The 13484-nt window shown below is 31.3% G+C and overlaps 1 protein-coding gene across 11 annotated transcripts in view; it reads left to right on the forward strand.

Annotated features, from left to right (window-relative positions):
• The window catches only part of PPIP5K2 (diphosphoinositol pentakisphosphate kinase 2), a 63310-nt gene that overhangs the window by 15388 nt on the left and 34438 nt on the right, over window positions 1–13484 (forward strand). For 9 of the 11 annotated variants that reach the window (XM_016221980.2, XM_016221982.2, XM_087815471.1 and 6 more), the window contains 12 exons: window positions 485–639; window positions 1844–1945; window positions 3084–3245; window positions 4634–4755; window positions 5939–6040; window positions 7309–7395; window positions 8129–8204; window positions 8292–8401; window positions 9363–9448; window positions 11374–11499; window positions 11638–11759; window positions 12025–12207. In XM_016221980.2, the coding sequence (XP_016077466.1) occupies window positions 485–639; window positions 1844–1945; window positions 3084–3245; window positions 4634–4755; window positions 5939–6040; window positions 7309–7395; window positions 8129–8204; window positions 8292–8401; window positions 9363–9448; window positions 11374–11499; window positions 11638–11759; window positions 12025–12207 (1433 nt within the window). The remainder of the gene's footprint in view (window positions 1–484; window positions 640–1843; window positions 1946–3083; window positions 3246–4633; window positions 4756–5938; window positions 6041–7308; window positions 7396–8128; window positions 8205–8291; window positions 8402–9362; window positions 9449–11373; window positions 11500–11637; window positions 11760–12024; window positions 12208–13484) is intronic. The other 2 variants (XM_087815470.1, XM_087815473.1) reach the window with 1 other exon arrangement.

Raw genomic sequence — 13484 nt, forward strand, 5'->3', positions numbered from 1 at the left:
TAAAATACAGGTATAGCATTTATCTGTAACAGGGATTATTTCTTGTTTGTCTAAAAGTGAAAAATTTACTTTCTAATTGAATCAACTTGCTTACTCTGTGTATCAGTTATTTTTCCAATTTAAGTAATTCCATGTTTTGTAGTATCTGTGATATGAGTGATCCCATATGTTTTTAGGAAATGACAGCATTCTGGAACTATTTCTCAGTCTTTCTGATTGGTATCATTTTATATCTAACTTTGAATTCTATGAGTGAAATGGCAGGTCCATAAGATTTTGAAGAACTGCTATAGTTCCTAATGCCATATTTCATAAATGTTGGTATATGTTGTTTGCATAAGTGTCTTAAAATCAAATCAGTACTTTATCCAAGGTTACTTTTCTTTGTAATCTCTATTTAAGTAAAAAAAGATTATCAATAATAATAATATATCTATATAATATACAATATGTAATTTTTCTTGCTATTATGTTTTATTTATAGAATGCAGTCTGATTGAAGGTGAAGATCATGTAGAAGTAAATGGGGAAGTTTTTCAAAAGCCATTTGTAGAAAAGCCAGTTAGTGCAGAAGATCACAATGTTTACATTTATTATCCAACATCTGCTGGTGGTGGAAGTCAAAGACTTTTTCGAAAGGTAAACCTTTGTTATGCTAGTGAACACTGTTCTTCATACATTGTTGTATAAATTTTACTAAAAGTAATCAAGTATTTATTAAAACTATGATTAAATAAGAATGTATCATTTAGATATAAATTATTAAAACTGATACTATACTATGTTAGAAAAACAAGGCATCATTTTAGTTACTTAATGTTGCTTATGCAAAATTTCACCTATGGAATACCAAGAAGTTACTTAATTTCTTTCTACCTTTCATTTATATATCTGTCATATAATAAATTTAAGTAAAGATCAGCAGTCTTTTAGAAAAGATCAGCAGCCCCAAAATGGATAGTTCATAGAAAATATAATACCAATAACTCCTACATACTTACAAGTGTGCTCAACATTGCACCCTAATAAAATAAATGCAAATCAGGTATAAAAGATAATGACATTGAGTTACTTTTTGTATTAACAAAGATCAAAAGATTGAGATAGTTGGAAAAGAAGCACAAGTCCAAACATTGTTGGCAGGAATGCAAATCAGTGTAGCCTCTTAGCAACATTAGTAATGTATCAGTATGAAAAATTCACATACACTTATAAGTAGTCATGGACAGGCAAAGAAAACAATGAGATACTATTTTATATCCACTGGAGTGTCAAATACTAAAAAGTCTGACCATACCAAGTATAGACAAGGATGTAGAGCAGTGGGAACACTCATACATTGCTGGAGAGACTATAAATTGTTAAAACAGTTTATAAAACGATTTTGACATTATTTTTGTAAGTTGAATATGGGCATATTCTATCACCTAGCAATTTCATTTCTAGTACACACCTTAGAAACACTTGCACACGTGTGCCACAGGGACACTTAAGAATGTTCAAAACAACATTGTTCTAGTAGCTAAAGTTTGAAAACAACCCAAATATACATTGATAGGAGAACGAATGAATTACAGTATATTTATTCAGTGGAAACTTCTATAGTAGTAAAAATGAGCAAACTAGAGTTATGTGCAGCAACATGGTTGAATCTTAGAACAGTTATTCTGAGTGTTCTTTGTAATTTTTAACGCTATTTAACTTCCATAGTAAGTGTTGTTAAATATTTGTGGATTAAAACAATTTTTTTTTGTCTTAAATGGCAATAGATGCTAAAGGGTTATATTCTAAAAATGAGGGGAATAATTTAGTTTTTATGTTGATGGACATCTTTTGTTTTCAGATTGGCAGTAGAAGTAGTGTTTATTCCCCAGAAAGCAATGTACGAAAAACGGGCTCATATATATATGAAGAGTTTATGCCCACAGATGGTACTGATGTTAAGGTAGGGTTGATTAAAGTATATTTTAATTTTGTATTTAGAGTTTACCGATGATATTAGAAAATAGAGCACCCTGTAATTAGCAGTGTCTATCTGTTTTGTACTGTGAATGCCTTTGGCAGTCTGAAGCCTATGACCCTTTTAAAAAATAATTGTTTTTTAGAATAATATTCTTAAAAGCTTAAAACAGGATTAAAAATGAGACATTTTATTGAAATATAGTTACCAAAATATTTAAAAACCAACTTTGTGATACAATAATGTGTATGCTTCTTTAAAAGGGCATTAAATAATAAAATATAGTGGGGAAGGGTCTAATAGCCATCATAGTCTCCAAGCTCTGATCAGTGTGAATTATGTTTTGCGATATTATTTATTTCATAGTTGCCTGCTGTCCTCTCAACTTTATTCTTATGGTATAATCCACACCAAATAACTTACTCTTACCTGAATACCTTTTGCTATTTTATGCCTCTGCCCTCTGTTTTATTACCTTTGCTTAGAGCACCTTTCCCTCTCTTGTCTGCCTTCAAATTTATGCTACCCCTCACCTCCCTGCTTTTTAAATCTTCTTTTGGCAGTTACTTCCTTCTGTAATGTTTTTATAGTTATTCATACCTCTCGTTTGTTAAACTAATACAATTTGGGAAGAATCACATCATATACATCCTCATATACCCTCAAAATGCTTAAATCTTTTACTATAGAAAATAGAACTCCACTTTACCAGTTTTGCTATATAATTAATTATTTACAACCTCTTCCCACATTGAAAATTTTGGCATGTAAATAGAAAGGTGTGTGAAAGTATAGTCTGCAGACAAATATTTTTTACTGATTATTTTCTCTTTGAATTTGTTGTCTGCTGTTATATATACATCAGTATATTTTTTATTTATTTTTTATTTTTTTAAATATATCTTTATTGATTTCAGAGAGGGGAAGGGAGAGGGAGAGAAAGAGAGATAGAAACATCAATGATGAGAGAGTCATTGATCGAGCCCACAATCCGGGCATGTGCCCTGACCGGGAATCAAACCCCGATCGCCTGGATCCTAGGTCGACACTCAACCCCTGAGCCATGCCTGGCCGGGCATCAGTATATTGTTTAATAAAATATATACCTTACCATTCATGAAAGGTTTATACAGTGGGTCCAGATTATGCCCATGCTGAAGCTCGAAAATCTCCAGCGCTCGATGGCAAGGTGGAGCGAGACAGTGAAGGAAAAGAAGTAAGGTACCCTGTTATTCTCAATGCTCGGGAGAAATTAATTGCTTGGAAAGTCTGCCTTGCGTTTAAGGTAAGATGTTATACAGCCCATATAGGCCCTCCTAAAGGGAATTCTAATTTTCTTTTTTTGAATAAAATGACTGTTATTTGGGCTTATAATTGGAGAAGTAAGTTGAAAAAATAAAAGTGATATATCTGAACAATGAATCCACTCTTCAAGGGATTCTTGTAGTGCCCATATATAATAAATTAAGATCTTTGTCTTTCTGTGTTCTTTCTGTATTGTATAAAAGGGAATTTTGTCAATTTATTCAGAAATTAAAACTACAGGGGAACACAAAACAGTAGAGTTAACTAGTGTTTAGGGGTATTGTTTTACATATTTAAAACAAAACTGGTTGCAAGTGTGATTTACTCATAGAATTGATAAATGATTTTTGTTGTTGTTGAGTAACAAAGGTCCTCAGTATTCTTCTAGCCTTGACAACCCATCTTTTGGTCTTTTATATATGATAAGATATATTCATGAAAGCAATGCAAATATATTTCTTAAAGAAAACTTTGTACTTCTGACATTTGACTAATTCCCTCAATTAATCTATATTGTGAGGCTTTTACTACTGTAAAGATTTAAACAGAAGTTGTACAACTTGTGTCTAATAACATCAAAATTTTTTACATTTTTGAAGCTTTGCCTTGGAAATGTAATTTAAGGATGAGTGTATATTATTGGTTAGTAAATAATAAGTAAATTTTTTATTAATAATTTGAAATCTCTATCACGGAAGGAAAATTAGTCTGTAAATGTGTTTAATATGTTTTACTAACTATATATAAATCATTTTAACTTGTAATACCCAAGATTCCAAAAGCCATGACTTAAAATCACATTATACTAATATATGATGATTTGAATAGAAAATAGGAAAATTCCTGGAGCTTGGACAGGAAATTCATACCTTTCAACTGTTTTATTCTCCCAAATAAAGGAAATTTATTTTGGGTACTCACAAGTATGTGCTTGTCCGAGTTTAATAGATTCGTAGGAATAATTGGACCTTTCCTCTGGGATATGTCTTCACAATTGTTTTGTTGGTTTTTTTTAATTAAAGTGATATTTCTGCTAGCACAACACTTATCAAAGCCTTTAAATGTTTTTATTTTGATTTTTAATGAAATGTTAATGGAAGAATAGGATAAGATATTTAAAAGTTTTTGACCTCCCTAGTCCTTTAAACATTACTGCTCTACATCTACTTCATGGTAATGATTGTATGGTATGTGTTATATGTTTTCTGAGTATGAAGTTACAAATAAGTATTTTCATTTTTTTACTTATTATGAAGTAAGCTAATTAATTTTTTGGCATATATAAAATTTGATATGTTCTAAAAAGACTGGGAAATCGTGACTCTTAATTCAAATGGAACTTTAAAGCTTATAATTTATTTTGAATAGCAAACAGTTTGTGGCTTTGATTTACTGCGGGCAAATGGACAGTCCTATGTCTGTGATGTCAATGGCTTCAGTTTTGTGAAAAATTCCATGAAGTATTATGATGATTGTGCAAAAATACTTGGGTAAGAATTTTTCTTTATATTTCTTTTTCTTTACTTTTGTTATAGCTACTGCATGCTAGTTATTCAGAAACTAAATAATTATAAATATCAAATGATTATGATTGTTTTAGAACTATAGAGTAAAAATCAGTATTTATAAAATTACATCCCCAAAGACCGTGCCAAATCCTGAATTATAATTTGAGTTATCAAAGATAAATTTATAACCAGTATAGATAAAGGCTTAAAGGTATTTTAACTTCATAGATTTAGAAATGCTATGGTTTCATTTTCTTATATGGCACAAAATTAACATTCATGAAATAAATAACCAGAGTGAAATAGAAATATTTGGAATTCAGGATTCTTTTGAATGATGCTGCTTTCTGAAAGCATATATACTTAAAGATCTTTCTCATGAGATTATTATGTGAATGTAAAAGAAATTATTGCTTACAGCAATGCTATCTTTATCATCTTTGACCTGTTTTCTTATAGCTTGATTTAGAAAGCTTACAAAACAAGAACTATCTTTAAACCATTTCAAAGTGTATACACAAAGCTATAAGAAACTTATACTTTAAAATGTGTTTTCATAATTGGAGTTAGCTTTTATTGTATATTTCAAAGATTTGTGAAGTTATCCTTAAAGTGAAATTTGGGGGAGCATAGTAAATTTTAGCATGAATAAGTGCTAAACTTAAACAAAACCAGAACTATTTTATAATTACTTAAACACATTTCCATTATTAACCCTATTAGTAAAATATGATAGAAATTTGTTTAAAATGGGCAATGGTATTTAGAATAGCTTTATAGGTGATCGATAAAATGGTAAGAAATGATTAGTGACTACACTAAAGAGATAATCTTGGATTCCAGAACCTTTGTAAAGTAGATGTGATGCAGGTATAGTGAGTTATTTGAATCCAGTGTGACTTATATTTTTAAAACTAAAGTATATAAGTAAATGCTTCCAAATTTATGACGTCCCATTAGTGTGTTCTGATATACCAGTTTAGAACTGCTCATCTGATTTCTCTTGATCAGGATCAATTCTTTGGGTTACTTTTAATGTGCTGTTATCACATAATCACTGGCTAGTTTGACTTTAACTCCTATGATTCTCTATTACTTGTCATTACAAGTACCTAGTATTGTCTTAAAATGAACTAATTTTTGAATTTTTTTATTATTCACAAAGCAACATTGTGATGAGAGAGCTTGCTCCACAATTTCATATCCCCTGGTCAATACCCTTAGAAGCTGAAGATATCCCAATTGTACCAACTACATCTGGAACTATGTAAGCTTGAGTATTTTCATTTAGAAACTCCTTGGGTTTTTCCCATTAGCCTGTGCTATTGCAATAAAGATTCAGTTTCTGAATGATTATTAGATACTTTACTGAGTATGTTTTCATATGATTCACTCTGCAGATGGAGCAGATTACATGCTTTAATAAGGGTTTTCATAAACTAAAATTTTTTTATATTATTTCAAATAAAATCCTGAAAATGCTTGGATAATTGTAGAACTGTTTTATTTAACATAAAAATAAAGGAGGTGACAACAGGTGTATTACTTAAAGGTTTATACTCAGTGTTCCTGCAATTTTGGCACTCTTAGCATGTAAAGAAAAAATATACAGTTATATTTTGAGGTAAATTAATTGAACCAATATTGCCAAAGTGTTTCATAACATTCCAGTGAAAGTTACTGCTTATAACTCACCTGTACTCAGGTGAGTTGACTGTATTCTTCACATTCAGACTTACATTAGCATATTAAATATTCTCAGAAGTCCTAGGGATGGCAGGTGACAAAAGTGTTTAATTTTGTTTTTAAACCCATATTTCCAAACTTATTTAACACAAAATTTTTTTAGATAAATTTTAAAATCCTACAGGAGTGTGTTCTATGGCTCACAGTTTGGCAAAACTAAATTATACCTTAGCATTCCTCCAAAGAGCTTTATCTCCAGCAATTTGAGTTGGAAACACTTGTTCTTCTTACATGGGCAAAATAAATACAGTAAAGCTTTATTTTGTTTTAACTTAATGAAATATTAGTCTATAATGACTAATGCTGTAGAGCAGATATTTATGAAGTTCTAGGATTGCAGTCCATCATCCTAGAGAGGAAGCAGATTTGTTTTTAATCCCCACCCGAGGACATTTTTTTCCATTGCTTTTCAGAGAGAGTGAAGGGAGAGAGAGAGACAGAGAAACTTCGATGTGAGAGAGACACATCGATTGGTTGCCTCCTGCACATGCCCCAGCTGGGGCTGGGGATCAAGCCTGCATCCAAGGTGGGTGCCCTTGGCTGGAATCGAACCCCAGACCCTTCAGTCCAAGGGCCAATGCACTAACCACTGAGCAAACTGGCTAGTAACTTCTTAATCTTTTTAGGGTTTGATGTGATAAAATTAAAACTAGTTGTTACAAGTACTATTCTTCATAGGGAAGATCTTGAAATGGTAAAAGATGACTCTAAATAATTAGATGTTGTAGTCTGAATTATCAAAACAAATCATTGGTTAAAAATTGAGAATTTCTTTTGTTTTAATTTTAGGATGGAACTTAGATGTGTCATAGCTGTCATACGTCATGGGGATCGAACACCAAAACAAAAAATGAAAATGGAAGTGAGGCATCAAAAGTATGTTTTAAGGGGAATAATTTAACGCTCAGGAGATAATTTATCATTTTTAATAAATGATTAGCTATTTCGATTACTACATCATATAGAAAAACTGTTTACCACCATTTCTTGGCCATTAATATTTAAACCACTTGTTGCAAATAAAATCCATTTAAAATAACTGTATATATCAGCATCTGAAAGTTATTGTGGCAGTATCCATAAAAGACCATAAAACTGACCTGGCTTTTGTTTACTGTTGTAAAGATATTCTATTTAAGCTTAGTTTATTCTCTTACATTGCTCTCTGACAGTCATTAACCTCCCAACCTTCTAGAAGAAAATTAGTAGAATGAAAATTTGTTTTGTTTTATTTTATTTAGTATTTGACATGGAGATAATAAAATTTGAAAACCTGAGCCATTAAATATGTGTTGAAACATATTTTAAAAATACATATGTGTATGTAGTGACTTCAGAGAACATGAGATATTTTGTATTATAAATATATGTTGTTTTTATCATGAGAAAACTTTTTCAAATAACCCAATGATTGTTAGTTTGATATGGTTTAGGAAAATATAAAAGTTTATCAGTCAGAGTAAAGAAGCATCATGCAAAGACATGGAGTCCCAAACCTATCATTTATTATCATTATAGTTCTGTCTATTATTTATTATACTTGATCTAACTATATGGTGGTAATGTTAATTATTGCAAATGACTAATAGTGCTCTGTCTTTTTTATAAGATTTTTTGATCTTTTTGAAAAATGTGATGGATATAAATCTGGGAAATTAAAACTCAAAAAGCCAAAACAATTACAGGTAAGTGCACTTGATTTCTTGTTGAGTTTTAAATTGCTAATGGCAAAGTTATATAAAAATTGAATCCTTTCTTAATTTATTATACAGGAAGTGCTGGATATTGCACGACAACTTCTTATGGAGCTGGGGCAAAATAATGATTCTGACATTGAAGAAAACAAGTCAAAACTTGAACAACTTAAGACTGTGTTAGAGATGTGAGTATCTTTTTTGGGATCTTTAATTCTGATAACAGCATGTATTGCTTTTTAAAAAATATGAGTGACTTTCCATGTTAATTTCCTTCACAGTTTGATCTTTTTGCTCTTTATCACTGTAGCTGTGGAGAAATTAGTGAAAGCCTAATGAGCTTTTTATTTTCACCAGTGAGAAAATAGATGTTTTATTGAAGGTCATTGTTTTAGTTTTAATTTTAATGAGAAAATGAAAAGAGGACATTAAATTTGGATCTTCTATGAAGTACTACTTAGCATGAAGTCCACTTGGTAACTTGACAACAGATTCAGTGCTGTTTAAGAAATAATAATTTTGAACTATGTTTTAATCAAGTGAAGTAGGTACCACCTATATTCCTACTATAAGCATTACAATTTTGACCACTTACAATCTTATTTCCTTTATTTTTTTAAGATGCATACATTTATGTTTTAAAATATTTCTTCTATACTCTGTCATCTCTTCAAAATCATTTAACTTTTGTAGAGAAACTTTTTTGGATTATTATTATTTTTTTATATCCTCACCCAAAGACATTTTCATTGATTTTGAGAGAGAGAGAAAGGGGGGGAGAGAGAGAGAAACATCCATGGATTGCCTTTTGCACGCGCCCTGACCAGGCCAGGAGCAGCCCACAGCCCAGGTTTGTACCCTGACCGGGAATCGAACCTAAGACCTTTTGGTGTACAGGATGACACTCCTACCAACTGAGCCACAGTGGCCATGGCTGTATTTTCATTTTTAAGGTGGTTAGAATGACTACCTTTGCTACAGATTTTCTACTAGGATATTATGAAGAATTCAACAAGGTAATTACAAATAGAGGGGGGCATTAATATATAAGGTTTAGTTTTTTCTCTAGGTGGATTTAATTTTTCTCTGGGAGGTCATATTGAACATTTACTGAATATTCTTCATTCTGCTTGCTGTTTTATTTTTCAGGTATGGCCATTTTTCTGGAATAAATCGTAAGGTACAATTAACCTATCTCCCTCATGGTTGTCCTAAAACATCTAGTGAAGAGGAAGGTATGTGATTATTAATGCGTATTGTGTTTTAATTATATGTAGGGACTTCCTGCTTATTGTTGGTTAATTACCTTTGGACCCTCTCTAATAGTTTGCTCTTTAGTGGAGAGTTTGTGTGCTGCTTTCTATCTAAAATACAGATTTTATCCTTTACCTTTAAGTAGGAGGCAGATTTTTATTATTTTGAAAACTGCGTAGGACTTCCCTTTTACTCTGGGGTTGTTACAGAAAGCTTATTTATATATAACTAAATGTCACTTAATGAGCCTCTTCCTCTTTTGGTAGAAGAGGTCAAAGTATACAGTATGAGAGTTCAAAACATATGGAAAGACTATTCGAAAAAATACACAACATTTTAAAATAGATATTTTTCTCCAGAATAAGCATTTAAATAAGACTAGTCTTCTAAGAGAAGTCAACACAAAAGTCCATAAATTCATTTACCTTTCAAAAGAAAAATGGGCAGGGGTTAGAGAAGCCACTTCAGAGAGAAATGCAGATGCTTAATAACATGAATATAATATAGTAATAATCACTCTTGCCTATCACATTGGCAAAGTGTTTTCTTATTTTCTTTTTTCAAACTGGTAATAAAGAATGCTGATGAGAATATAGTGTGGTAGTATTTCAGTCTGCTGGTAGGAATCTAAATTGACATAACTCTTTGAACAGTAATTTGTCAATATATGTATATTAGAAACTTCAAAAAGTGTTCATATGCTTTAACCTTAATTCTTTTTATACAAATTGATTCCAAGGAAGGAATTGAATATTCAGAGAAAGACTGATCTGTTGGGATATTAAAAAAATGGAATTATTTATACTAGCAAAAGTTGAAGTAATGATTATCTTACATGCAAACTGAAGTTTGATTATGTTGATCTTTATATATTTATTTTAAAATTTGATGTGTTCTCTTATCATACTTGGTGATTAATAGCAATAAGCTTAATTTCCTCTATCTTTATGATCAAAAACATTCCATAAGTAACTAAATAAAAATGTCAGCTAATTAAATGTTCCTTCATAAATTAATATTGGTGTGCATGGTAAAAGCACATGCAACTATTAAGGGTGATTTTCTATCCCTTCTAATGAATCATCATTATGTTGTTTAGCACTTATATTGCTTGTTTTTAAATTACCTTTGTTTCTGTAACATAACACAGATCTTTGGACATAATAAAGGGAAGGTCAAAATTAAGTATAGAAACTCATTTACGATACCTCCTCCTCTAAGTAAGAAAATACTTGGTCTGCGACATACAGAAATTCCACAATTCCAAATTTTATTTTATTTTTTAAAATTACAGTTGATATATGCAATATTATATTAGTTTCAGATGTACAACATAGTGATTAAACATTTCACAAGTCTTAATTTCAGAAGCCATTCTTAGCTACATTTTTTTGTATATCTCACCCATAAATTTAAATTATGATTAACATGAGGCTTATCTCACATCTTCCTAAAAATTATGCAAATCACTGATTCCTAATCATAAAGAAGAAATATATCGTCTTCACTTTAGGTCTTGGTATAAAGACAAGATCTGGATCCTGTCATCAAAGAACTCTTAATCTAGCAAATATAACACAATTAAACACATTAAGGAAGTGCCATTACTATCATACCACTGTGAGAACAGTGATGAGAGAAGCAACACTTCCTTTCAGAAAACTGGGAAGGAATCTTATTCCTAAAGTATGGGGGAGATTTTGAAATTTTAGGAAGATTTTAACAGGTAGAACAAGGGGTATTCCTGACACAAGCCTACAAAGAAAGGTACGTTTAAGGAACAAAATAACACATACAGGCCATATTTCACTGCAGAAGAGACCACAAAGGAAAAATTAATCTTGAAACATGTCTGTTTAGAAAAAATATAATTGACATTTGCTTTATCCATTCACGTGTATCTTAGACAGCCGAAGAGAAGAACCATCCTTACTTTTGGTTCTAAAATGGGGAGGAGAACTGACCCCTGCAGGCAGGGTCCAGGCGGAAGAACTTGGAAGAGCTTTTAGGTGTATGTATCCTGGAGGTCAAGGTAAATCTTGGAGTTTCTCTAATTTGGTTAAATTTATACATTGTGTTTTCATATCTTTATTTATTTTGAGATGTTATTAAATATAGAAATACAGTGAAATAAAAATATAGCTTAAGTGATTTGAGGATTTATTTTCAGGAGATTATGCAGGATTTCCTGGTTGTGGTTTACTTAGATTACATAGTACCTACCGACATGACCTCAAAATATATGCCTCTGATGAAGGACGAGTGCAGATGACTGCAGCTGCTTTTGCCAAGGTATAAGTCAATGTTTTTACAGTTAATAGAATTTTCACTTAATATTGCACTTAAAATATTTTTACTAAGGCAATATTAAATTTCCAAATTTGAAACTTCCAACTAAAGCTTGAAATGTCAGGGGTAAACTGTACGATTAATAACGTGTATTTATTGTAAATAGTTTATACCTTATAAAATTCAGCATGTAACAAAATAATTATGATACTTTCTATTATTTCACATACTAATATTTAAATCTTTGTTGGTTTCATTTAATGTTTAGGGGCTATTGGCACTAGAAGGAGAGCTTACACCCATTCTTGTTCAAATGGTAAAAAGTGCAAATATGAATGGTCTTTTGGATAGTGATAGTGACTCTTTGAGCAGTTGTCAGCAACGTGTGAAAGCAAGACTTCATGAAATCCTTCAAAAAGACAGAGATTTTACTTCTGAAGATTATGAAAAGGTGGGTCTTAGCAAATTCTTTTAGATGTGAAATATTATACACAGAAAAGTACAAAAAAATAAACTTAGCCTTTATTGAATTATCAAACAAATACTCATATAATCATCACCATCCAGGCAGAGAAATAGAATATTGGAACAACTCTAGCCCCTGTGTACCCCTATCCTAACTGCAATCCCTTCTCTTAGAAAGAACTACTATCTTGACTTTTTATGTTGCTCTTTTTTATAGTCTTATCACATCCAGAATACTTGTTTGGATAAGTCTTCATCTCTAACTACTGTAGTCACAGTTTTGGCTAATTTTTAAGCCTCATATAATAGAATATATTTTCTTTTATGTTTGGCTTCTTTTGTTCAGTATTATTTGTGAAACTCACACTTATTTTTGAGAAGTTTAATAGTTAAAATCATCTCTGTGTAGTATTTTATTTCAGATGTTGGCAAACTTTTTCTATAAAAGACCAGATAGTAAATATTTTAGGCTTTGGGGGTCACATTTGGTTTTTTGTTGCATATTCTTTTTTTCTTTTTTCTGACCATCTTTTAAAAATGCAAATACTATTCTTAGTTCATGGGCTGTGCCACAGGCCACATTTGCCCTGCAGACCACAGTGTGACCCCCATGTTCTATTTTTATGAGTATACTGCAATTTATGTATTCTTCTACTATTGTTACAGTCTTGGGCTATTTGATTAATACTGCTATGACTCTCCTTGTTTGGCTCCTAGTGCATATGAGCATATGTCTCTCTTGGATATATTCTAAGAGTGGAATTGTTGTGACTCACAGTATACTTATGTTTCAGTATTAGTAAACTGTGTCAAACTGTTTTCCAAAGTCATCGAGCTACTTTACACTTCCCTCAGAAGTCCACCAGAATTGTCATTGCTCCACATTATCTTTATTCACGTTATTCTCAGACTAATCAATTTTGGCCATTCTGAAGGTAGATGTATAGTAGTACCTCATTGGATAATCCTCTTTCCTGAGCACTTCTCTTCAAGTCTCTTGGCCTTTTTTCCTACTTGTCTGTGTTTTTCTTTTTAAGTGGTAGAAGTTCTTTATATATTTCGGATACGAGCTCTTTTTTATATGTGTTGTAAATACTACCACCTATTCTGAGCCTTAATGATGTCTTTTGATAAGCAGAAGTTCCTATTTTTCATGAATTTCAAGTTCATTTTTTTCCTTTATGGTCAGTGCATTTTTATGTATTGTTTATATCTTTTTCTAACCAGAAGTCATAAGATATTCTTATATATGAGCTATAAGCT

Source organism: Miniopterus natalensis, chromosome 3, assembly GCF_054644295.1.
Source record: "Miniopterus natalensis isolate mMinNat1 chromosome 3, mMinNat1.hap1, whole genome shotgun sequence".
Lineage (NCBI taxonomy): Eukaryota > Metazoa > Chordata > Mammalia > Chiroptera > Miniopteridae > Miniopterus > Miniopterus natalensis.